The 25299-nt window shown below is 43.2% G+C and overlaps 3 protein-coding genes across 6 annotated transcripts; 2 read left to right on the forward strand and 1 right to left on the reverse strand.

The window, feature by feature from the left end:
* The first annotated feature begins 1094 nt into the window (after positions 1-1094).
* Positions 1095-9196, forward strand: shd (cytochrome P450 family 24 subfamily A member shade). Of its 3 annotated transcripts, none has more exons than XM_033382959.1 (7): positions 1095-1797; positions 6669-6966; positions 7032-7626; positions 7694-7871; positions 7943-8182; positions 8279-8494; positions 8557-9196. In XM_033382959.1, the coding sequence occupies exons 2-7, from the start codon at positions 6675-6677 to the stop codon at positions 8665-8667; spliced, it is 1632 nt and encodes a 543-aa protein (XP_033238850.1). In that variant the 5' UTR covers positions 1095-1797; positions 6669-6674; the 3' UTR covers positions 8668-9196. The 3 variants fall into 3 exon arrangements, with proteins under 3 accessions (XP_033238850.1, XP_033238851.1, XP_033238849.1); XM_033382958.1 differs by lacking the exon at positions 1095-1797 and adding an exon at positions 6473-6583; XM_033382960.1 differs by lacking the exons at positions 1095-1797; positions 7943-8182; positions 8279-8494; positions 8557-9196 and adding an exon at positions 6472-6583 and having other exon boundaries at positions 7032-7630; positions 7694-7786.
* Positions 9197-15797: 6601 nt separating this feature from the next.
* On the forward strand, positions 15798-20717 carry LOC4813692 (uncharacterized). Of its 2 annotated transcripts, XM_015187555.2 has the most exons (5): positions 15809-15931; positions 19470-19520; positions 19667-19773; positions 19936-20096; positions 20162-20458. In XM_015187555.2, exons 2-5 carry the CDS (start codon positions 19499-19501, stop codon positions 20397-20399), a joined length of 528 nt encoding a protein of 175 aa, XP_015043041.2. In that variant the 5' UTR covers positions 15809-15931; positions 19470-19498; the 3' UTR covers positions 20400-20458. The 2 variants fall into 2 exon arrangements, with proteins under 2 accessions (XP_015043042.2, XP_015043041.2); XM_015187556.2 differs by lacking the exon at positions 19470-19520 and having other exon boundaries at positions 15798-16021; positions 20162-20717.
* A 103-nt stretch (positions 20718-20820) lies between these two features.
* On the reverse strand, positions 20821-24480 carry RecQ5 (RecQ5 helicase). The gene is made up of 5 exons (XM_001353665.4): positions 24251-24480; positions 22886-24184; positions 22375-22826; positions 21166-22312; positions 20821-21095 (listed from the first exon to the last, which is right to left on the reverse strand). Exons 1-5 carry the CDS (start codon positions 24351-24353, stop codon positions 20992-20994), a joined length of 3105 nt encoding a protein of 1034 aa, XP_001353701.3. The 5' UTR covers positions 24354-24480; the 3' UTR covers positions 20821-20991.
* Between the last annotated feature and the right edge of the window lie 819 nt (positions 24481-25299).

Consider the following 25299-nt stretch of genomic DNA (forward strand, 5'->3'; position numbering starts at 1 on the left):
GTAAACATTTCAGTAGACCACAACAGCAACAGCAACAGCAACAGCAACAACAACGAGCCTTGAGGCATTGTTTCTGGACAAACTTTCATTGAGTTTTTATTTGCGAAAAAAGTACACACAGACACATGTGCATATATACTCGTAAGCGTACGCGTACTCGTGCAGGGAAAACCAACAGCAGCGCAGCGCAACGGAGGAGGCAGCGCAGGGGGCTCTTATCAGCAGCATGGCCCGAAGAAAGGGAGTGTAGTGGGTAGACGGAGAGCGAGAGTGATCAAAGCATCGGGTGCTATCAGTGCCTCACACACTGAGATACACACGCGTACACAAGCGTACACATGCAGGCACACACACACACATATGCGTATGGGCAGCTACTCGAACCTTACTCACTAAAACGGATTCGATTCAGTAGTTCTCCGTAAATCAGCCCCCTCTCCGTGGGAGCGCTGCTTCGGCTCAGCCATGGTAGATTTGTTCACAAGGTGCAGCCATCGGCCCAAACAAAAAAGGCGACAGATGTACTCTGTACTCGACAGGTACTCCATATCAAAAGAGGTACCAATTTTCCTCAATAGCTCTCTCGCTAATAGTGTTGCAGAATCACGAAAGTGTTTGCTAATAAGCTTTATTTGGGGATGCGGAAATATTCGAGCTTCTGGCTTTAATGGATAATATAACCTTGAAGAAAACCTTTAAGAAATCACATGGTCCACCACAATTTCTGCTAGTTTCTCCAAGCCCCTCCAGTTACGTTGCTGTAAAATATATAATAAAATAAAATGATGTATGCCCAGATGAGACTGGCCATACCTGACTGACAATTATACCTTGGGTCACGCTCAACGACAGAGAGCGGCTGAGAAAGAGAGAATTCTCGCGAGAGGGAACCAGAATTAAACATTTATTAACTCACCTTGCATGCGGATTACAAGCAACATGAGGTAACATTGTGCCTCGGCGGGCACTTCGGCTCTGGCTCGGCTCTGGCTCGGCTCTCGCGAGAAGTGCGAGCCGAACGAGCGGGAAACGTTGCGTTTTTGAAAATGGGAAAAGGCAGTGTGGGCAATGAGAGAGAAATTAAATACTTAAATCAAAGATCATTCAGTCTTTGACTAAGCAGCGACGTTGTCGCAACCAAGTGATCGAGGAGCGTGGAGATCGGTGTCGGTGTCGGTTTCGGTTTCGGTTTCCGTTTCGAGTTCTGGCTCGGTATCGGCCCAGCGAAGGAATCGCTTCGGTTCGCTTTGGTTCTGTTACAATTTTTTTTTTATAATCGTAATTATTTCCAAGATCGCTGGTAGAGCATTATGCCATGCAACGGATACGGATGCGCTTTTCGATTATAAGCCATCATCATCATCATCATAATCCTCATCATCCTCATCGTCAACAATAGTAACAGCGAGAACAGCCGAGTGTCAGTGCAAAAGTGCGATGTCTGGATGGTGATTAGATTTTTTTTTTCTATTGTTTTCGTAAAAGCCAGCGATTGCGATTGGAGGTGGTGCAGGGAGTCCGGCATCGAATGCCAACCAGAGCTTTAAATAACTGCAACACTCAAACAATGTGCAATATGTATTTAATGTATGAATGTGTATATTTCATAGCAGAGTCATGAAGAATCGGATTGTTTTGAAAATTATTTGAAAGTGCTGAATTGAATGAATATTCAAGTGATAGGCCACCCCCATTAGTCATGCAATGCAATTGAAAATGCCAGAAGCTACAAGTCGTCTGGCCTAGCCTGCAAGGAAATCTAATTTATTGGATCTAAAACTGTAACTCTCTAAACCGGTGAGTAGACTCCAATGGTTTGCCTCTGCGGAAGGACTTCTAACGAGCTGCTAACTTCTTCGGGTGGTTACCTAATAAGAACTGACTGAATCTTGAAGCCAAGTTTGAAAGATTCCAAAATGTATTTACAGGTTGTCAAGCTCACCCATCAATCATTAAATCAATTTTCACTCGATTTATTTCACCAGACTTCACCGGGTTTTCACCAACTCAATCTATTGAAAGAAAATAAAAACAAGGTCCCACATGTTCCATGAAAACCAATGTCACTTTCCCCACATAACCATTTCTCGGTGGCGAATTCATTGCATATTTTACAGTCGCAGCAGCAACTCGTTGATCATAAAATGCAATTCAAACATACAAAAATGAATCAAGCCACCACACACATTTCTGTACCGTCGTATAGTACGAGTATCTTGGAAAATAAATAAATCGTGTTATACTTACTTCAGCAAACAAACGCATTAAATTGTAATTAGCCTCTCCACCGCGCTCCCGTCCAGTCCAGTCCAGTCGAGCTCTGCCTCTGCCTCTGCTTCTGCCTCTGCTCACGGCTGCCCCTCGAGTCATTTTTATTTATTTATTAACCTTTTTTTCATTATTATTTTATATTTATCGGCAAGCACGAGTGATTTCAGGTGTAACACAATAAGATTAAATATTTATAATAATTTTTTTTTTATCAATTATGCGAGAGGACCTCAAGTTCATTATCATCGTTAAAAAAACACACACACAGCGCCTCAGTTGGGGCTCTGGCAAGTTGCAGTTTTGCACAGGTATTGATTTATCAATACATATGTATATCCAGTACATACATACATACATACATGCATATATTAAATTCCGCTCCTCTCAAAGTGAATGTCAATCGATTACGATTTTGTAATTATTTTTGTCATTTTTCTTAGCATGTATTTTCTTTGTTATATTTCGGACATCCCAAATCGCGAATTTAACGTGCACTGACCGAGAGATTATTTGGGGTCGAATGATGATACATATGCCTTTGGTGGGGCGGAGGGCGTGGGACGGGGGCGGGGGCATGGGCGCAGTGATTCCGGGTGTGATGCTTATTGAATAAAAAAGGTAAAGCCTTTTAGCCTGGCTAATAAAACTCTTTACTTGCGGCAGTAAATGATAAAATTCTGTAAAATTTTGTCCAGAATTCGGATATTATTTTCCGAAAGTCCTCGACCACTGTGGCAGGTCGCACGCGACTTTTTACACTATTTTGGACGAATATCAGGGCTTATTTCATTTGATCTGCTGTTAAATAAAACCCACACGAGCTGTGAGCGATTCTTGTGCATTCTTCGTCATGTTCTGGGATCGGGTTTCACCTTCCTCTTTCGATTAAATTTCGATTGACTTTGACAAAATTGGAGTCAGCAAAAGTGAATCCAGAGCGACCGGCCGGGCCGAATCAATTTCTTCTGTGGCGTCAGGCAGTCCACATGCAAAAGAGGAAGCACCACGGGTGGAGGAACAATCCGAAAGAGTTAACATACTTAGTTAAGTGTCAGTGCAAGTGTAAGTGTAAGTGCCAGTGTACATATGCATATACAAAGTGTAAGCTCGATTGCTCACGTTGCCAACGACAGGCCGCAAAATGTGACACAAAAAACAAAAAAAAAAAAAAAAGTTTAAACCATTTATACTTATACTTATACTTTTTTTTGTGTTTTGCTAAATAAACAAGTTTATGTTTTTATCAAACATACATATGTACAACTAGATACATATACCCAGTGATTGTTGGCTCGTTATTTATTCGCAGCTATTTTTATTGGCACATTTTTCACATTTATGCAAATCGGAAAGAACCGAAAGAGGAGCAAATGTTCGGGCTCGAAGCGCTGCGCAGTTACAGAAGGCCCGAGCTCAGCTTAAACCGAGAACGCTCCACGAAATCAGCAGATTATGTCACTTACACCCATACAGATACTCGTAAGTGTGTACCAGTATGTCAGTGTATATAGATTGCACAAGCCGTGTCTCTGGGGCTTCGATACGATATCGGGGCGATGGCGATCGATGTCTTCATGGTCACGGCCACGATCGCCAAACCGCCGGCCAAACGGCCAAACGGCCAACTACGCGAACAATTTGCTTCCTCTCTCTCCCTCCCCCCGCCCCAAAAGCCGCTATAGAAAGAGTGAGCAATAGATATATACATATATATATATATATATTAAGAAAGAAAGAAAGAAAGAGAGAGAGAGGGAGAGGGTAAGAGAAGGGGGGGACATAGAGAGTGAGAGGTAAGAGCCATCCATTATCTCGACCCGACTTTGTCTTTAACCAGGTTCAATGTACGCCCCACGTCGCGACGTGCCATCGTGGGCCAAGCGACACTGTCCGAGTAAGCCTGGCAAATAGAAATAGAGAAATTTTCTCATTAGATTTTCGCTGTTGCCCCTCTTCTTATGTGCTTCCTCCACAAAAGCCTGGCTGGTCTCAGAAGCCGCCTGGCCCGGCCCGGCCCGGCCCGGCCTGGCCTGGCCTGGCCTGACCATGACCAAACTTGCTTGCCGTCCCAAAGCAGGTACAAAAACCGACTTTGGCTCTCAAGCTGGCCCCGCATGTTAGAAAGGCATTAGAAGTTGATTTGCTAAAGAAAAGTGAAAGAACTTTGGTGTGGAACATAATACGCAGTATAGGAAGCCAAGGCGCGCGGGGGGTTTTATGTATGTATAATCATGACCTGTAGAAATCAAAATCTGTACACATCTGGGATGGATCCATATCTCTAAAGACCCCTTCATCAATCCATTCATACCAACCTCAGAGCTCGCATGTAATTCTAGACTCACGTTCTTTCAGTATCTTTTGGGCAGCCCTCACCAAGAAACCAAGACCCCAATTCATTCAAGATTCGAGCAGATAATAATAAGCCGAGTCATTGCACATTTTTCTCGTTGGTGCTGAATAAAATAGAATAAAAACGAAAACAATTTGAATTAAAACGGGCCAAAAAAAAAAAACGAAACGAAACGAAACTTTTATTTGCGTCTTAACAGAATTGGAAAGGTAGTGAAATGCCAACCAGAAATGGTGAAATTCAGAGATCATAACAAAAACAGAGCTAAAAGAACTTTCCCATGGTCGGACCGGGTTCTTGCTTTACATAATAATCACTTACATAATATGCTTTCTACCGAACCTGGGATGGGATGGGATGCTTTCTTCTCCTCTGTGGCCTGGAGCTGGTTTCCAATCCGGTTTTGGTCAGCAGCTGCTTCTCCTTCTACTGGTCGTCTAACACAACTCTAACGACGACCAAGAATGGAAGAGAATAGCGCTGGGTAACGCTGAGAGTGGACACAGTCGCGAGTGGATCTACATATCTGCATATTAATCAGAGACGGAGGAGAGTATGCCTGGTGCCTGAGAAGAATTTGCAAGAGTTCTTATTAAAAAGCGAGTTTTTGTTGCGCTCATCGGAAAAGTGAGAATCGCAAAGAACGGCGCACGCGTCGAGATGAGGAAGTGATTAAAACCCAAGAAGGAAGTGCTCGCCTCAGATGTCTGTGATTTGTAGATTTCTTGTGTCGCCACATACAGTTCCAGTTCCAGTTCCAGTTCGAGTTTCTTTCTCATTCTGTTTTCCTATTTTTGCACACACTAGAGTAACCTTAGGCCTATCGGCTTATGAATTTGCATTGATCGAATCATCATAGATCTGGCCCCTCTTTCCATCCAGCCAACTCTCTCCCCCACTCCGTTAGCCATGCCATGCACAGTGTCACGTAGATAAAGATACATACGAGTATATGTACTACTTATGTACCTTACCTGAGCCCAACGAATTCTTATCTGGCATTCCTGATTCTTTTGCAAATAAAATTTTCGGTAGTCCGCAGTCAGCATGAGGTTTTCCTTTCCACTTTTATTTGCTATTCGATCATACATATATTGTACATGTCTACGAGTATCTGAGCTGTTGTGTGGCTCTGGCAAATATTGGTATTGATCATCTATCTCTGGTTTGTTTCTTTCAAATTTCATTCGGAGTACATTAATCATTTTGAGCAGGTACCTCCTTGAGGCTTAAATCGATTTCTAGCTAATTTATATTGCCTTTATATCCGGTTGGCAATAGCTGAACAAAAAAAAAACAAATTCAGCTGTGGAAAATTTCAAAATAAATCGAAAAGATCTACTATCAAAACCCAGACCCGATCTCTCCCGAATGAAGCCTTTGAGTTAAGGCTAAACGAAAAATGCTTGGGCTAGCTTTGGGTGGCATGTTTATCTCTGTCTAGAATTAGTTATTCATTTTATTTCTTAATACCTTTATGTGTCCTGAAGAAATATCTTCCAGCATCTAAGATTCGCATTAACCCTAACACAGCCGTATTGTGGGGCGAAGGGAATCCAACAGCCGATCTGAAACCATAGATTTTTCATGAATATATTTTTATAGACTTTTGCACGCTTGCCAATTTGGCATCTCCATCATTACACATATTTTTTGGGCATTAACCTTGAACTTTATCACACCCGTTCGCTATCTTATCTGAGAAGGCCCATAAAGCTTGTTTCTCTTGCCATAAGTAAAGCAAAATCCAACTGCCAGACAAAAGAACTGAGAACCAAGAACAGAGAACAAAGTGTTATCGCGGCGTAGCTATTGGCAATTATAATGCAAAATCGATGATTTGGGTTGGCCGAAAAAGGCTATATAAGGCCAGAGACCAAGTAGCAGACCGGTTCGCTTCGAATTGAATCGAATCGAATAAACAGAGTTCAATTGAAGGCCTAGAAACGAGACGAAATTGTTGGTGAAAATTTGCATAAGAAACAGTTTGTTTGTAATTCGATTAAAACCCCCCCTCTCGATCTTGATTTCCCCGCTGTTGCAGCGCCTGATGGTAATGGCCGTGATCCTGTTGCTGGCCCTGGCACTTGTACTAGGCTGCTATTGCGCAATCCACAGGCACAAGATCGGAGCGACCTATCTTAAGCCGCTGCTGAAGAACACGCCGCTGGAGGACTGCTACCATGCCACGCCCGTCGTGCCGGAACAGCAGAAGAGCCGCCGGCGTCGTAGCATCTGGGACATACCAGGTCCTCAGCGCATACCCTTCCTCGGAACCAAATGGATATTCTTTGTGTTCTTTCGCCGCTACAAGATGACCAAGCTGCACGAGGTCTACGCAGGTGAACGCTCCTCAATTTGGGTTAGGTCATATGCTAATAAAACCCCCGCCCGACGGCCTCTCTAGATCTCAACAGAAGATACGGGGACATAGTGCTGGAGGTGATGCCCTCGAATGTGCCGATCGTTCATCTCTACAAGCGCGAGGACCTGGAAAAGGTGCTCAAGTACCCCAGCAAGTATCCCTTCCGGCCGCCCACGGAGATCATTGTAATGTACCGGCAGTCGCGACCGGATCGGTATGCTAGCGTGGGCATCGTCAACGAGCAGGGTCCTATGTGGCAGCTACTCCGGACATCGCTCACGTCCAGCATCACTTCACCCCGGGTCCTGCAAAACTTCCTGCCTGCCCTGAACGCCGTCTGCGATGATTTCATCGACCTGCTGAGAGCCAGGCGCGATCCAGATACCCTCGTCGTACCAAACTTTGAGGAGCTGGCCAATCTGATGGGGCTGGAGGCAGTCTGCACCCTGATGCTGGGTCGGCGCATGGGCTTCCTGGCCGCCGATGCCAAGCAGCCGCAAAAGATCAGTCAGCTGGCGGCGGCCGTCAAGCAGCTGTTCATTTCCCAGAGGGACTCCTACTACGGGCTGGGTCTGTGGAAGTACTTTCCCACGAAGACGTACCGGGACTTTGCGCGGGCCGAGGACTTGATCTATGAGTAGGTACACAGCGATCTTAAGTTGCTTCCTATTTTCCATCTAAACGGAATGAATTCCCCTCCGCAGTGTCATCTCCGAGATCATCGACAATGAGTTGGAGGAGCACAAGAAGTCGGCTGAATGCGATGACGAAGGTGCCTCTGGCCTGCGCAGTGTCTTTCTCAATATCCTCGACCTCAAGGATCTGGATATCAGAGACAAGAAGTCGGCTATTATTGACTTCATAGCTGCTGGCATTGAAACGGTCAGTGGTTGCTAAACCCAAGGTTCGGGGCTTTCTCAGTATAATCAGGGTTTCTTGAAATATTTTCATAGTTAGCCAACACTTTATTGTTTGTCCTGAGCTCGGTGACGGAAGAACCTTCGGCCATGACTCGGATTCTAAGCGAGTTCTGTGAGTATCGGGATACGAACATCCTGCAGGATGCCCTTACAAACGCCACCTTTACGAAGGCCTGCATACAGGAGTCCTACAGACTAAGACCCACCGCCTTCTGTCTAGCCCGGATACTAGAGGAGGATATGGAGCTATCGGGATACTCTCTCAATGCTGGGGTGAGTACGGATACTACAAAGACAACTCTGTTCTTTGTATTCTGTTATATTACATATATTTCATTTCCTATTTGGTTGTGCTCTTCCCAACCATAGACTGTAGTTCTCTGCCAAAACATGATAGCCTGCCACAAGGACAGCAACTTTCAAGAGGCAAAACAGTTCTCCCCCGAGCGTTGGATTGATCCAGTCACGGAAAACTTTACCGTGAATGTGGATAGTGCCAGCATTGTGGTCCCTTTCGGGGTAGGCCGACGGACCTGTCCGGGAAAACGCTTCGTGGAAATGGAGGTGGTGCTGCTACTCGCAAAGGTAAACCAAATGATCACTTCGGCCTCCCAAAGTGCAATATGACCAGACTTTAACTCTTCTAGCTGGTAGTGGCATTTGATGTGAGCTTTGTGAAGCCGCTGGAAACGGAGTTCGAGTTTCTGCTGGCCCCAAAAACGCCGCTAAGTCTGAAGCTCAGAGATCGTGCTATCTGATCGTGGATCAAATACATGCAAATTAAGTTAAGAACTGAACCATTAAGTAAAACTAATGAAAACTACGATATAGATCAGCCAGAATCAGCAGCCTAGTCTTGTGAAGTAATTAAAAATACGTATAGATAAGAAATTTACATAAATTTTGCTGACTGGAGGTACTGATGTAGATAACTATATTATTTGAGCCTTTTCTGTACATAGATCGTGTTGGATTTGTTGTTGTAACTTAATTATAGTCGCCTAGCTAGTTAACTCTTCTTCTTGTAGTTATTGTTAGTTAGTTAGCATATAAGTAGCGGCAATTGTTTTTGTGCGTTCTGTAACGGAAAGACTGTGTTGTAAGTTTTGTTTTTTTTTTTTTTTGCCTGTCGTGTATATAGCATTTCCGACTATTACTCCTCATTGTATTTATTCAAGTGTTCTATTGCCTTAGTTCGTACTTCATCTCTGTGTCTGTGCATAATTTTTTTGTTCATCAAAGGATCCATTCAAATTTAGTGAAATGAAATAAAACAAGAAAACAAAACTGGCAATGTTGTAATTTGCCAATTGTTGTACAACCACATGGAGCTACACCCAGCACAGGGAGCCATTTCACATTTTAATCGTACCACAAATAGCACACATTTGAACTACGCGCCATTTCATAAATAAACTATGACATCATGGAGCGCCACAGAGCCGCCGAAGCGCATTCGTCGATACATGGCGGAGGCACCTGACGGCGTACTCGGAATAAAAATGCTGGCAGCCGATGCCAACAGCTGGCGCATCTGTTGCTATTTACCAGCATTCTCCCACATCCGGCTGGAGCGCAACAGTCAATAAATGCGAAACAATTCCAGTAGACGGCGCTAGTCTTAAAAATAACATTTCACATTTCTAATCCACTGCCCCACCATCTCTTTGGGGGTATGTATTGGGGTATCCTGCAAGGTAATGTACAAAAAATATATGAAATAAGCCAGAACGTTGTAACTAGTTTAATGCCCGGTAATCAGTTTTTATATACATATATGTATATGTATCTAATTTTATGATTTATGTAACATGTACAATCAGACCAGTTACTTGCTTTATCTACTCATAGCTACCCTCTCGTATCTCCATCTTATGATTCCTCTCTCAATTCTCAGCGAAACGAAAACTATCAATACATAGGCCAAATGTATTTGTTATTCTTAAATTCCATGACACAATAGAACAGCTGGGAAAACCAAACAGCAAAAGATACATACATACATACATATACCCGCTAATGACAATTCCAGACCCCTTCCCTGTGCTCTCCCTTCGATCCAACTACGCAAATATGAAACTACATAAGCGCGCCAGGTCTCTGTGAGAGGAAGACCAGCACGTTCCGGTCAAATCAAACTTGCGGGGGAGCCGCTGGTGTTGGAGCCACAATTGGCAGTTGAGCCTACTCCGTTTATTGAAAATCCCCGCATCGTTCGAGCAGTTTTGTCCATAACGAACAGCAAAGTCCTCCTTCCCTATGGTGGCTTTCCCCGCTACTGGCCCGACTATGGTGCATTATTTGCATCACGAACTCTACACACCACCATCAGATCCCACCTTCTACCCACGCTCACTCACATCCCGTCACGGATGAACACCCACCCTTCAACACCTGAACACAATCACCAATCTCATACGCATGCGCAACTCATGTGCACACCATCACGCATGAACACTCCATCCCAAAACGTTGTCCCCTTTTCCAAAACTTTAGTCGGGGTTAAACTAAATTTATGGACAAAATATGCCAATCACGTCAAGCCCCACCCCTTTTTAAATCTTTAATGCAAAAAATAATAATAAGGTCACTCCCCACCTGTCAAAAGTGAGTAATTTATGGGTTTTTAATGAGTATTATGACTAATAACTCTAGAATTAATTAACTCAATTGCAGCCAAACTGTCCCTTAAGATTTCAACACTGTGGAAATTACATATATTTGGACGTTGACATGCAATGACTGCATCTTTCAAGAGGCGATGCAGTTACTGCCCGTCAAGTGGCCCGTGTGAAGCCAGCAGAAGGCTGTTACGCGCGGATCCCAGGCAAAACGCAGCCCTCCTCCCGCCCAACCGACCGAGGGGCGCTGCCGCATGACGATAGCTATTAGACTAACATTCGAGGAAAATTAGCACTAAACCTACTAAGAAACTAAACATGCAATCAAAATACAAATACAAAACCAGTACAGTTACTAATTAATAGAAAGGTGTGTAAAGATTAATAATTTAATAAGAGGAAGAGAATAAGTGTTGGATATAATATGGTAGAGGGAATTATAATCCGAGCATAAGACCCTAAACGGTTCATTGTGTCTAGCTTTGCGTTGTCTAAAGCCTGCTGAGTTCTGTCTTGAATCATACTGTTTAACCAATGCAACCCCACTACGCTTTTTCTACAATTTCCATTATATTTCCGTAAACGGCATTAACCATTAATTTATAAAAGTGGATCTCATCAATTCAAAGTGATGTATTAAGGTTGATTAAAAGATAATAATCGAGATATTTTTTCTTTACATAACTGTGGCTATTTGAAATGTATTATATAATTATTTATATCGGATAAATCAGCTTGACTGCTTTCCCTCTCCTTATTTATCCTCTTATTTTCGTGGCAGAAAGGTAAACTATTATGCTTATTATGGATATCTCATATCGTCTACTAAGATATATCCTACATCACTAGATGCCGATATCCAAGAACGTTGAAAGATAATATTTCATCTTTACTTAGAAATCTAAAATTAGAAAATTTCAGGGGCTGTCTTATAGTCCCTCCTTATAAATTGTTGGCGTCAAATTTATTATTTGTTATTTACTGTTTTGTATTTGTTATTATTTGTTACTCAGACTGCTCAAATTTTCAAAGACATCAGCAATAATTAAAACTTCGCTTTACAAATATAATTTTAAATAATCTCTGATACGTTTGCAATTAAACCTTCTCCAAACTTTCTGAGTAAAGTTTTAGTCTTCAACATGCCTTCCTATATTCCTCATCATTTAGTGAATTAAAAAATACTCTCTCCAAGGAAGCAGGGGTTTACCACATAAATAATAATAGGCAAATACTCCTTTTCGTCATAGCATATACAATTTTTCACCTTTAAAATTTGGTATGTCCATATACATATGTAACTAGCTAGTTTTTGCAAGCTTGAATTAAAAAATCTATTAGAATCTATATATCTGATTTTATATTGATAATGATGTGATTCATCAAATTACAATTACAAAATTTGAGTTAACGCAATATATGTACATATACATATGTATGTATGTATATGTACATATATATATGTACTCCTTTATTGCAAGGAGTGGGTCAATGGGACAAGTTATGAAAAACTACTGGGTAAAAGGTATCGCTTAATCTGAATTTCTATTTACACACCATATGACTAAGATCTACATACTGGCCTGTAAACTGATCAAAGAATTTTTAAAAAAATATAATGTCCGCACTTTTTAGTGTCATGAATATTATTTGTATAACTATAAAAGTGCAAACAGTTCTCCCAAAAATATGCATCACCCAGGGATCTACTATGTTGCGAATAACATAATTTCCTCATGCACATTATAATTGTTATAATCAGGCATACTATCACTAATCAAGTTTATGTCTTGAGTCCGAATTTTCTTCGTCCTCTCTGTGGGTCCCACAACGTTTTTTTTTCATTCTCATCCACTTCATACACATTGAAGATGAAATCCTGATTAGCCTTTTCGAATTGCTTAATTCCTTTGCTTCTTATTGGAGACTCAATTCCAGAAAAATTAAATCTAACGCCTTCATTATAAATAATGTCATGCCTTATGTGTCCGCATCGATAGTATTTTTTAATGCTGCTGTTTAATATGTAGTTTTAACATGTTTTCCATAGGCTAATGATGATAAAACACACCACTTGAAACAAAAATCATCGTCATTTTTAACATTTATTAGTGCATTTCGTGACTTAATTTTTTTGGGGGCTGGGATAAGCGTGTTTGCAGCGATATGCTCTAGTTTTATCATGGTGAGTTCTAAATATTTAAAACTTTTTATTGCCCAACCTGAATCCTTCTCCTGGAATTCACTGCTGAGAGCTATTAAATTTTCTATGTTCATTAGGTGTTCATCAATTAACTGATTTGCATAAATAGGATTGTATGATGTAGCGAAATGTTTTATTGTTTCCTTTAATCTTTCATCATCAGTTTGTTTGACGCCCAATCCATATATTTCTAAATTTTACATTACTGATCTGTACTCAGTCAGACAGTGACGCAATTAATTGATTATATCATTTTTGCAATCATTAAAAAATTCTTAATCCATATGATTTGATTTTAAAGGAAATCGCGACTCCTCTAAAATAAAAATGACGTTTTCATTGTCCTCTAGTTGCTCTGCTCTTACACTCTGCTTTTCATAAGCTCCTGATTTTGAAGGACTTTGGAGATCACTTGAAGTAGATCCTCCGCTCTAAGCCTCTATTAAGTCGATGGAATTAGAGCAAAGATCCCACACCACAATGTTACGAGAGCCTAAGGATCTCTTATAATGAATTTTAAATAAAATTGTTTTTTTGAACAATTTGTGAAAAATGATTTTGATTTTTAGAACTGGGATACATTCTTTTATTTGAGCTATAATATTTTAGCATTAGGTCTCTAGCTTGAGCTTTCTTTGTTGCTAAGAGAGGTCCGTCGGTGGCATCGTCATTGCTCCAGGAGCACAGCTTATAATGAAAGCCGAACTTGTAGTATTGGAGCTTCTTTTCTTCGAGATCCTCCAAAATGACCATCAGGTTTTCGAGAACATACAAGTGCTCATCGAATATCATTTCTTCGAATGACACACCCGGGGCACAACCGGCGAGACAAAAACAGAGAAAACGTTTAAAAAGGTACGCATTAGTCCAGAGAAGAAGTTTAGTCGGAAATCATAGTAGAGATAGTTTTTGATTTTAAACTAGTTAATAGGTTATCATAATCAATAAAGGGGGGACGGATATAACTTGAGCTATTCAAAGGGATAAGATATGAGTGAGCGGCAAGAAGGTCGTTAGATGTAGCGAGTGTAATGTGTAAAGAAGATCGATTTGTTGGACCAGAAGAAGGCACCTGGACATAAATTTCCAAGGTGGGAACGGACAGCAATCAGGACAAAAAGCGATATTATCGTCCTCAAAAGATGCACTATCAGTATGCTACTTTTTGAGCTTTTGCTACAGAAGATGTAGCGGACGGAGATGGAGTTCGACTTCCAACTCTATCTTCAGGGCTAGTCGGACGATTGGTAAACAGTTTGAAATCGTATGCACCGGCCAGAAAAAGAGGTGGAGCAAACTATTGACATGTTCATGCGGGACGAGAATTTTGAGTGAAGGGACTTCTTTCGGGACTAAAAAGAGAAACGACAATATTTGGCAAATAGTTGTTACTCTTCTTTCTCTTTGGTAACTCAGTCAAAATTTTAAGGTTTTTGTAACGAGACTCCACCGCGAGAATCTTATCCTGGAACATTTTGAATCCTGAGTTAAGGGCACGAATTCGCTATGAGTCTGTCCCATTAAAACCCGCATGCCGCCTTCGATAGCCCTGCAATCCCAACGAGTCCAGTTGTAACCGCAGCGAGTATTGATCAGATCGACAACGCGACCACCAATATGATCAAAGCCCGCACAGCTAAACTTCTCGCTCATATGAGCAAAGTGTACCTCACGTAAGCTTAAGCTTACGTTAGGCTTTCTTAATAGGTTTTAAAATTTTTTAAAAATAAATTCGTTAATGTAATTCATTATAAAATGTACAATTTATTCTTATATGACAGCGAAAGTGGGACCGACATGTGCTGGACCGATGGAAGAATGGTATTGATTCAAGGGCTGACGGGCCGGACGGCTCTTGGCTCTTAGCAGAGGGCGAGCGAGAGCGTAACTCCCTCTATTTCGTGTCTGCATTTACGCTCCGCACTTATGACAACGCGCTGCAGCGCTTTGACGCCATGCTAGGTGAGAGCGAGAGGAACCAAGTTTGCTGTTTTGCTGAGCACAATAATAACCGAAAAGAGAGCGCGTTGGGTGCTGCTGCTAAGCCGATCACGTGGATAGAACGCGAGAGAACAGCTTCGATGCTGTAACTGTAACAGAAACGAAGCAGGTGGGATAAAGAACCGAAAGAGCGGCCGCTGCCGTGCTTCAGTATGTACGGTGAAAAATATTTATGTACAGTAGTGAGTGCAAATAGTGAACAATAATGATGATTTACGTTAGCCTATGATTTACGGATTTGATGACTGATATCGGGCTGCGAAACTCGGCAAATACTTTTTACTCATGACTAAAACTTTTCCGAATGTTCCTGTTCCTCTTTGAAAAAAAGCTGCAAATGTGTAGTCCTAAATCAGATAAAATTGGCAGCACTGTAGAGTCACAACGAGCGGGAACTTTGTGAGCCCCGTCAAGTGCCGCACCTCTATACTCTTTAAGTATCGCGTATAACGTTAAAACGTCAAAGACAATTACTAATTATTGCACTTTATAAGCACGCTTGGGGTGGGCGTGGTAGGATCGGTCTTAAATTTATTTTAGTTCTTACTAGGTTTTACTTATATATCTTTGTATACGAGCAGAAAATCCTATCAAAATTTGGTATTAACAAGCGAATAAGAAGCTCGTATAATAAATATTTTTCCAGAGTTTGAAATTATACCTTCATGGCATACGCTGGCGCCATGTAACATAATATTTTACATTTCGGCTTAAAGAATGAAGCCGATTTCAGTATTTTTTCGTGCAGGCGTTAGTGAATACTTACTGCTTATATACTGCTTGAAAATATCATTCCTGTCCATGGTGTTATGACACTAGACTTTGGTGCAGGGTAACCGTTTCTGGTATTTTTAATACTTTTCGGTTTTTTTTGAGTTCAAAATTGAACCAAACTGTCGCAAGTACGTATATTTCTCGCTCTCACTGCATGCTTTTCCCATAAGGCTATCTCTGTTTTTGCAGCTAGTCAGTTAGCTAAGTCTAATGTCATATGGCCATGAGAGCCAACTTGGGGCCCGTTTGGGCGGGGGCTTTGTAACGTACAACGTCGTGGTGTTTGGGTTTCGACTCTACTTTTCTGGCGCAAACCGAGTTTTGACGTTGACGCTGGCGGTCGATTTGCTGAGTGTTCGAAAACTACATTTCCGATTGAACCATACATTTTTGATTGGGCGCGTTTTGAAAATAGTTTAATCTGTGTGTGTTTCTGTGTAATTAGAGTGAGAAATAACCCAAAGCTAACCAGAGTTCTGCACCTCTCGCAAGCGCAACGATATTTTGAAAAATGTAATAACCCAATGTATTAACGTAACCCAAAAAAACACAACAAAAAACCAGTTTTTCATTTGCCCAACAATAACTAATATTGAAACTGTTGGAAATGCATTAACCAACAAAAAAAAACAATAACTATAAACTGAAGTTTCAGCTTCTGTGTCAGTCTCTGGCTCTCCCCTCCAAAGATTTCTGAGAGTCGCTGTTCGGAGTCTGTGCTGCATGCTGGCTGGATCGCTGAGCCCCACCCAGAGCTAATTGTACAGTAAACAACACAACCATGGGTACAGCCACAAGAATGCGATCTTCTCTGCTGTTATTGTTAGACATGCTAATTTTGCACAATATACACTTCAAACATATGTACACTGGCAATAGGCAGCACTGGCTAACATGAATTAGATTTTCTGTTAATTGTGACTCACCCACTGTTCTCACGGTTGGTTGTCTCAGTCCCAGTCCCAGTCCCAGCCTCAGCCCCTCCCTTCGGATGATTTGTTTGTTTGTTGACGAATGGTCGTGCTCAATAGATTAAACTACTACGCTTCAAAAAGAAGCCAAATTGTTGTTAATTATTGTGGTTTTTGTTTAAATTTTGTTATTTTTTTTTTTAAATTTTCAGAAAAGCTCGAACCATTTTTGAATTCATATTTATTCGGTACGGAGAATATGAGTTTATTTGTATTGGTTTCTATTCAATCAGACTCTTCTCAATGTAGGGCTGACTAGAAAAATCAGACTCTGACTAGAATATAAAGAGGAGAATTCTATATGACTTTTCGAAATTTGGTTATTTAAATCGCAACCAATAATAGTAGATATATAGGTATATCCAAACCCTTTGAGTAAAATAAAAGGGTGCCCTAATTCACACTCAATTATATCTCTCCCACCCGCCCCTTGGGAGCCTATTGAACCCGAAATATTTCGCTGATGTATCAATAGAGCTATTGGACACTGACCTTCACGGGCAGACACGTCACAGACACAGCCCTGAAGACAGCACCTGGAAATCCCTACAAGCCTTACCCAATAGCTTTGGCATTGAATTCGCCAACAACCCCCGTTCGGGCTGCTAGGCAACCCCTAACATCAACTACCCCAAAGCCCAATCCCTCAAAAGTTGCATGTTAGAGTCTGAAACAGTACCCTCTACACTGGGGGGTGTGGGTCTGAATGAGGTCAACAAAACTACGACAAGAAAATGGAAAACAAATGCAAAAATGCAAAGAAAATCGCAATTTCCTTCGCTAGGGGGAGTCGGAGTCTCTCCTACGGCGCTCGCAAGTACAGTAGGCGCCTTCTTCAAGCAGACATGTACACACACACATACGTAAATGCATGCATACATGCATGCATACTATGCACATATATGCATTTCTGGCTGTCTGTCTCTGTTCCGTAACCAGTTTGCCAGTTGTGCATATCAATGCAAGTGAGGGGGAGGCCACGCATGAGGAGAAGGCGGCTTTGAAAAACACGTTTCGTAGTGTTGCATTTTTCAATCGCCCAAGTTGGAGATGATAGTGTTCTCCTCGCCAGTCTCCACTGTGGGCAGGAAACTGGAAATGGGGCTTAATTAAAAACAAAATTAACTTATAGTCGCTCCGCATACGTAGTCTCCTCGTTGCATGCGACTAAAGAAACGACAGAACCAAAACAAAACGAAGAATGAAGAAGTCGAAGAAGTCATTGACCCAAAGACAGACCAGTTATAGGGCTGCCTGGCCAACAGCAGAGAACTTTGAGAAAGTCCCTGCAGAGCCTGGCCTGAAAGCGAAACGAGGTTAATTCACACTGTAGGCCCAAATGTGGTGCTCTTTCCGAGGGCACGCAGGCGCAATACAGGTGTGGCTATATCTCTTCACGACTTTACCGTCTCTTAGCCAAGTTCTCTCTTCGCACTTCTCTCACTCTATCTCTCTCTCTCTCTCTCTTGAAACCAGTTTGGCTTGGCCGTTTTGTTTACATTTTTTCCTCCCTCCGCTGCTTCGTGGCTTGTTGCGTGTTTTGTTTGGCTTCATCTTTTCGGGCTTTCTTCGTCTAACGAAACTTGTTTTTTTGTTTTTTGTTTTTCGTGAGGGGCCAAGAACGCGGAACATTCGTTGCCAACGCAGAGCACGCAAAACAGTTACCTGGAGGCATTCCACCGCTAGAGAGTCGGTCGAGGACCAAACATTTGTTGGAAGTAATCATTCGAGTTGTTGGCTGGGAATTTGCTTTAGAGCTACTCGTGTTATGGGCATATGCATGCCCATTTTTAAGTGTTTAGTTATTCCGTAAATATATAAAGACTAGAGTTTCACCAGTACCGAGACTCACCCCCTTACCAATTACCTTTTCTTGGCCCTCACTGTGGAGGCTAATTCAACACACTTTTTGAATCAGGTATATTAAATAATGTAGCCATAGTGCCTATATCTTACCCACCTATCTTTCAAGCAGAACCTAGACACTGAAATGTTTGTTATCTCGAGAACCTCCCCCATTCGACGAGAAAGTTATGAGTGACGCGACCCTTCACAAGATTCAGTTTTAGTTGGAGCTCATTTGTGTGGGCTTCCTGCCCCTTCCGCGCCTGAAGTTTAATTGTTGTTTATGGGGTTACACATCGCGGGGTTAACTAGCACAACATACCCCTATCCCCTCTTCTATCCATCCCCCCCGCGCGTACGTGCTATTAGCTCTTTTTGGAATTTTGTGTTTTGTTCTTTTTGTGATGCAATTAGCTCCAATCAATGGGGGTACGCACTGACGGCTGAACCATGGAGAGAGCCAGTTGTTGGCTCTGAACATGTTTCGACAAATCCCTCCAGGCGGGGCCATACATATGTAGATATGTACATATGTATATCAAAGCATATAGAATAGGAAAGGTGTTCAATGATGGTGACAATCGTGTGCCTTGTTGTGGTTCCCTTGTTGGTCATTAATTAATTAGTTATGTAATGGAATTATAGATTGAGTGTCACAAGAGAACGACCCAGCTATAGCTATCTTTAAATATTTATAAGCTTTTCACGCGAACCTCACGTAGGTTGCGCGCGATCTTAGCTCGACATTTGGTATGCATCTGAGCACCCCAGAGGCGTATCAAAATCAAACCCCACCCAAAATCCCACACACACCCAAACAGATGACATCATTGAGGAATCCATCCATCCGTCTATCTGTATCTATCTGCCCTTCATGAATTTGGGCTCCAACTCATTCCGATGTGGATATGGATGTGGATGTGGATGCGGATGAGTTTCATGTGGGAGGGCGACCTTCGACCACCAATTGACACAAATTCACGAACGGCACTAGATTCCGTTTACCGTTTCGCACGCTCCACCGAGCATCCACCCCAATACTTAGAATCCAATAACAAGTAACCCAAAGACGGGCGCCAAGTATGGTCACAAAACCCCATTAAAATAAAACATAAAACGAACTGAAGAGCCCGTTTCCTCTATAGGTCGCGAACGTTCAAAACGAGATCGAGAAATGAGTTACTTACGATCGATAGGTACATAAACATGCCAGTATATCCGCCGTTCGAGTACTGTATCCAAGTGTTTCTCTGAACGGAGAAAATTTTAGATATGAAAAGCTTAAATTTTCATTTACTTAATTAAATCTTCTTTCATTAATTAATTGATTTACTGCCCGTAGAAATCTCACGCGTGGAAATGTCGCCGGCGGATGATAACTCCTTTGCCACCACGAGTGGCAACAAAAAGGCCACCTACACTCTCATATGCATCAAAGTGGTGGAGCTGGTAAGTGAAACATACGAGTATGTACTTCTCTCGATTAACAGCCATTAAAGTCCCATTTTAATACAATTTAAGAGTGCGCTAAAATGAATGGATTCTCATTTTACAAATATAAATTACTAGTACTATTTGTGAACACTAACTACGAGTTGAATATTCTCACAGTGCCTGTTAATATGCTGCCTTGGTCTGATCGACGAGCCGGCCACCAACTCCCACCTGCGAGTGTTCATCACGCCCCGAGTGATTGCCCTCTGCTATGTGACCTTTGGAGCCCTGACCATCTACACGGCGATCTACCTGATCATGGCTCTGGTCGGTGATCTGTGAGTGATTAAGGATTGCCGTAAAGCACTATTGCCTAAAGTACTATAACTATCTTCATGTCTAGGACACCCTGGCGCACGGCAACGTTGTGGTCTCTGGTGGCATTCTGTCTGTATGTGGCCGTGACGGCTCTGCTCTTCCGGGACTGGTCGACCACCAAGGATCGCAACTACTGGCACCCGAACATGCATCGTCTGGACCTGGTGATGGCCTCCGCCTCCATTGCTCTGGTCACTTCCCTGGTCTATCTACTCGACATACTGCTCACCATCCGCTTCGGCGTCCATGGCGATCTGGAATGACAGGGACAGAGACAGCGACGCCTTGCGTGGACTGTTATATTTAGAGCTCCATCATAGTCGTAAGCCCCATCACATGACCTGCTTCCCAGCAAATTGTAACCCACGAAATCTGTAAACAGAAAACAAAACATCAGAAGAATTGCCATCATCGAAAAGAAAATGTACAAAAAGAAGTCCAAGGAAGTGGAAAGATTGTTTAAGCATCGCCTTCAGCCTGTTTTTTTTTTTTTTTTTTTTTTTTGTAAGCCTTCACCAACGTTTTTCTCTAATCCACTTAACATATAAGAGCCCACACAAATAAATTTTTTTATGAGGGAATATTTGTTCCAACAAACTGTAGCTACAATTTTTGAAAATCTATCTGGAGATTGCAGACAGGATGTGGAAGATCTGCGCAGTGCAATTTTAAAATGAAAATATCTCACTCCTCTTAATATTTTACTGATCAAATTAATTGTTATATACATACAACTTGAAACATTAACGACACAAAAAAAAAAAAAAAATGGTTTTTTAACTCCGGTTCTTATCAAGCTTGATTTATGGCCATCTTTCCGATGCGATTAGTTCATTTGGTTCCCGAAATGGGAAGTCATTTGGACTCGGTGAAGTATTTCTCAATGTCCTGATCGTTGCTGATCATCTCCAGGCCATGAAAGGTCTCTTTGATGTAGCATTTGCAGGCATCTCCATCACCTGGGGAAGAACAAGTATATGCTTTATTATAGTTTGTTTGTGGAGGTGTCTATGAAGATTGAGATCTCACCTAAACTGCCATCGCAGATGCGGCTAGTGATGAGCTTGGCCAGGGCTTTGAACAACTCCTTGGTGGCTATTTTGCGTTTGTAGTAGGGATTGAGCCAGTTGACAACATTCTTGCTGACATCGTTCTTCTGCTGCTTCACCTTCACCGTCGGCTTATGGTCTCCGTCTTTTCTCTCTGGTTGAGTCGACTCCTCTCTCTCCTTGTCTCCCCTCGCGGAGGTTATCTCCTTTGGCCCTCTTCGCTGGGATGTGGCTTCCTTTGACTCCTTTTTCCTAGTTGCTGGCTCTTTATTTAGTTCTTGGCTTTCGCTTTTGCAATTCTTTTCCACTTTTATTTCTGCTTCGGATTCCATCTTGTCTTTTCCCTCTGATGTCGGCATCTCTTGCCTCCCCTTGCTCTTCGATGTAATTTCCTTTGCTTCTTTTTGACGTGTTTTCTCATGCAGTTGTTTGGCTGTCGTAAAGCCGAGAACATCATTTTTGCTTTCCAATTTCTCCAGCTTCTCTTCGAGAATTTGGCGAGCCGTCTTGAAGGCAGTCAAAGCTTGTTCCCTTTCATTCTTCGAAGCAAACAGAGACAGAGACGTGGGACCGCTATTGGGTGGCTTTCTCTCTTTTACCTGCTGATGGGAGACGCGTTTTTTGCGATGGGTATCGAAGGTGCCATCCCCATTGGCCATCAGTTTAAGCTCTCTATCGCCAACAATGCTCTTTGGTTCGGCACCAGACTCGGCGGGGCTCTCTTGATCCTGATCCTGATCCACTGTTTCCTCTGAACTGTCGTCTGAACTCTTCTCTTTTTCTTCTTCCGTACCTGGTTCTTGCTTTACAGTGAGAGGCTTCTGCAGTGGATCCTCTGCATCTTCATCCTCTGCAAGTGGTTCCTCCTTTACCTCCTTCTTGAAGTAGCTTGCAATGGAGGTCTGCGTTGTGTTCTCCTGTTTGAAGCCTTTCCTCTCCTTCAGAGCTTTGGGGGTTTCCTTGAGGCTCTGCGGCTTTTGCTCCTCCAGCTCTTTCAGTTTCCGCTCAAAGTAGGCCACGCTGCCGCCCGTCCAGGCACCCTTTGCACTAGTCTGAGGCTTCGGCACGTAGTCGGCCAGCAGGGGCATCAGTTTGGCCTTCCCAGTCAGCTGCTTAATGACGGATATCTGTGGGTGAATAAACAGCTATTATGGAGTTCCAATTGGAATATTAAGACCTGGACGCCAACCTGCTTAACCAAAGCATGACGATACATGTTCGCCACCCTCTGCTGCCGGAACACCTCGTACTCCATCTCCACGGCTATGGCCTCATAGTCGTTGTACCGAAGGGCGCTGCGGGGCTGCTGTTCCTCGTCCTCCTGACACTTCTGCACATTCGCCTTGAGGGCCTCGATGATGGCCGTGAGATACTGCTCCCTTTGGGTGTGCTGGAGGCCAGCGATCTTCTTCTCCGTGGCCTCGGCGTGATGCACGCGAGAAATTTGGGTAGACTTTTCCTGTTCCAGCTGGCGGGCGGCGCTGATTTGTTTGCGCAGCTTGAACTGCTGCTGAATAAAGTCCGCGGCTTCCTTCTTGGCCCGCTTCGCCATTGACGAGTGGCTCTGGCCGGAATCGTCATCAGAGCCGGACTCACCGGCGGCATACTCCTGGGCTGCACGCTTGACACCCGCTCGGCCACCTGGCCAAGGACAGGGGGAGACAAATTAGGAAATGTTGCTCGGGAAATGGCCAGCTCACCTTCATATAGATCCGCGCAGTCCTGCAGGGATATGTGCGACTTGAAGGCGTCATCCATGCATAGGCGGTGGAACATCTCCAGGGCCTTCTCCGCGTTCTTCGGCCGCTTGCAGACATCACACTGTCCGTTGCAGGGCGGTGCAGGATCCCCAAAGAAGTCGGCAAAGAGTTTGTGCCTGCAGCTCGTGCGCTCGCAGAATTCCGAGATCTTCTCGAACTGTTTCAGGGCCCTTTCAGTGAGCAGTTCTTTGTCGCCTCGACCACGAGCTCGATGGATATCGTTTTGGAGCAGAAATCGAATGCTGCGCACATCCTCCCGGCCATAGTAGAGCCGGCAATACGACTGCAGACCATCACGTCCAGCTCGCCCGGACTCCTGGTAGTAGGCGGCCACATTCTGCGGAACATCCCAATGGATCACGAAACGAACACTGGCCTTGTCCACGCCCATGCCAAAGCTGTTGGTGGCGCAGATGATAGGCTGGTCGCCCCGCATCCACGCCTCCTGCACGCCCGTACGCTCAGCGGTCTTCAGGCCGGCATGATAAGCCACGGCGCCGATGCCCCGCTTGGACACACCCACAGCCACGCGCTCCACATTCTCTCGGGTGCGACAGTAGATGATGCCGCACCCGCGCTGTGGCTTGGGCATGGCTTTGAACTCCTTGGCATCGCCCAGACAGTGCTGGGCAAAGTCGGCCAGGTGCTGGAAGTCGTCCTCGATGGAGTTCTTGTAGACGATGTCGTAGAAGAGATTCTTCCGAAAGCTGGGTGTGCTGAATTGGGCCACGGGCTGGTGCAGCCGCAGCTGCTTGTATATATCCTCGCGTACCTCCCTGGAGGCGGTGGCCGTGAGGGCCAGCCAGACGATTTCCGGGTACTTGGACCGCAGCTCGCCCAGCTTGAGGTAGTCGGGTCGGAAGTCGTGGCCCCACTGGCTGACACAGTGCGCCTCGTCTACGGCAAAGTAGGCCAGCTTCTTGTGCTTGTGGAGGGTTTGCAGCAGTTCCTGAAAGAACTTGGTGGCCGCCTGCTCGGGGGTGATGTAGAGGAACTTGAGGTTGGTCTTGACTGCACGAAGATCCATGATGACTCTGTCCCTCTCCTTGAGGGTCATCTTGGAGTTGAGGGAATCGGCGGGCACTTTCAGCTTTGTCAGGTGATCGATCTGATCCTTGATAAGGGCCAATAGAGGCGAGAACACAATCGTTAGCTGGTTCTCGCACATGAGTCCGGGCAACTGGAAGCACAGGGACTTTCCCGAACCCGTGGGCATCGATACATACACATCCTGCTTCTCTATTTAGGGATTATGGCCGAATTAATGATGCAGTCCTCGGATCGGATTAATTCTCTGCTACTCACTTTTCACGGCACACTTGATGGCCTTCTCCTGCAGCTCCGACTTGAACTTAGAGTGCCCAAAGTGCTTCCTGAGCGCCTCGTACATGGCGCCCTCCTGCATCATTGGTAATATTTGGGTGTTCCTGCGTTTTTACTCAAACAACATGGTTTTTTTTTTTTGCACAAAACAAAGTCGTTGCCGCCAAAACAGCTGGTTGGTCTACCCTCGAAGATATACCAAAATATACCGTCTCATTTTAAAAATATACCGTAAATATACGTAAAAGTTCAAGTTCTATTATACATATTCCTCGATTTTGATATTCCGTGGAAAATAATAGTAATAATAGTAATAGCTTTTGTTTTTTCTCTGGAGCCTGGGATGACAAACATTATCTCAATTCTATAATATTCATTTCCCCAGGGTATGCAGATTGATGAGTCTAGAATAAGTCTTTTTGTCACAAAGATAATTGTTCCGATGAAAAATCCCACCACAAGAAGTGGATATCTGACAAAGGCTCGCTGCCACACATAAATTGTCATTCGTCTGTCACTTGACAATAGCTAAACTGTATGGAAAATGGTTTAAGGTTCGCCTACCTCCGCCAGAGGGCGCACACTGCAAGAGGTTTCGACGGCCAGACGTTGGGACTTGCACTCTTTTTCGCTGAAACCTTTTTTACCATAAAAAGGATTAATTTAAAGTAGTCAGTAGAAAGTAGAAAATTGATTCATTAATCGGATAAAATTATGTGGGCATGGCTAAATGTTCTATATAGCTAGTAATATTCGACGGAATACCAAAATTGAACAATATGAACGACTATCCTCTTTCGTTTTTTTGTTTGACCATTTTCGCTATAACCTTTTTTACGCAAAATGCAATAAAAGCAAGTGTTTAAAATAAACCAGTCAATTAGAAAATATGTTCATTTATTGGACAAAACTATGTGGAGAGGACTACTAGATCGATATAGCTAGTAATATTCCACGGAATATCAAAATCGAGGAATATGTATTATAGAATTTAACTTGTCAGTATATTTACGGTATATTTTTAAAATGAG

The sequence above is a fragment of the Drosophila pseudoobscura genome, chromosome X (genome assembly GCF_009870125.1).
Source record: "Drosophila pseudoobscura strain MV-25-SWS-2005 chromosome X, UCI_Dpse_MV25, whole genome shotgun sequence".
NCBI lineage: Eukaryota > Metazoa > Arthropoda > Insecta > Diptera > Drosophilidae > Drosophila > Drosophila pseudoobscura.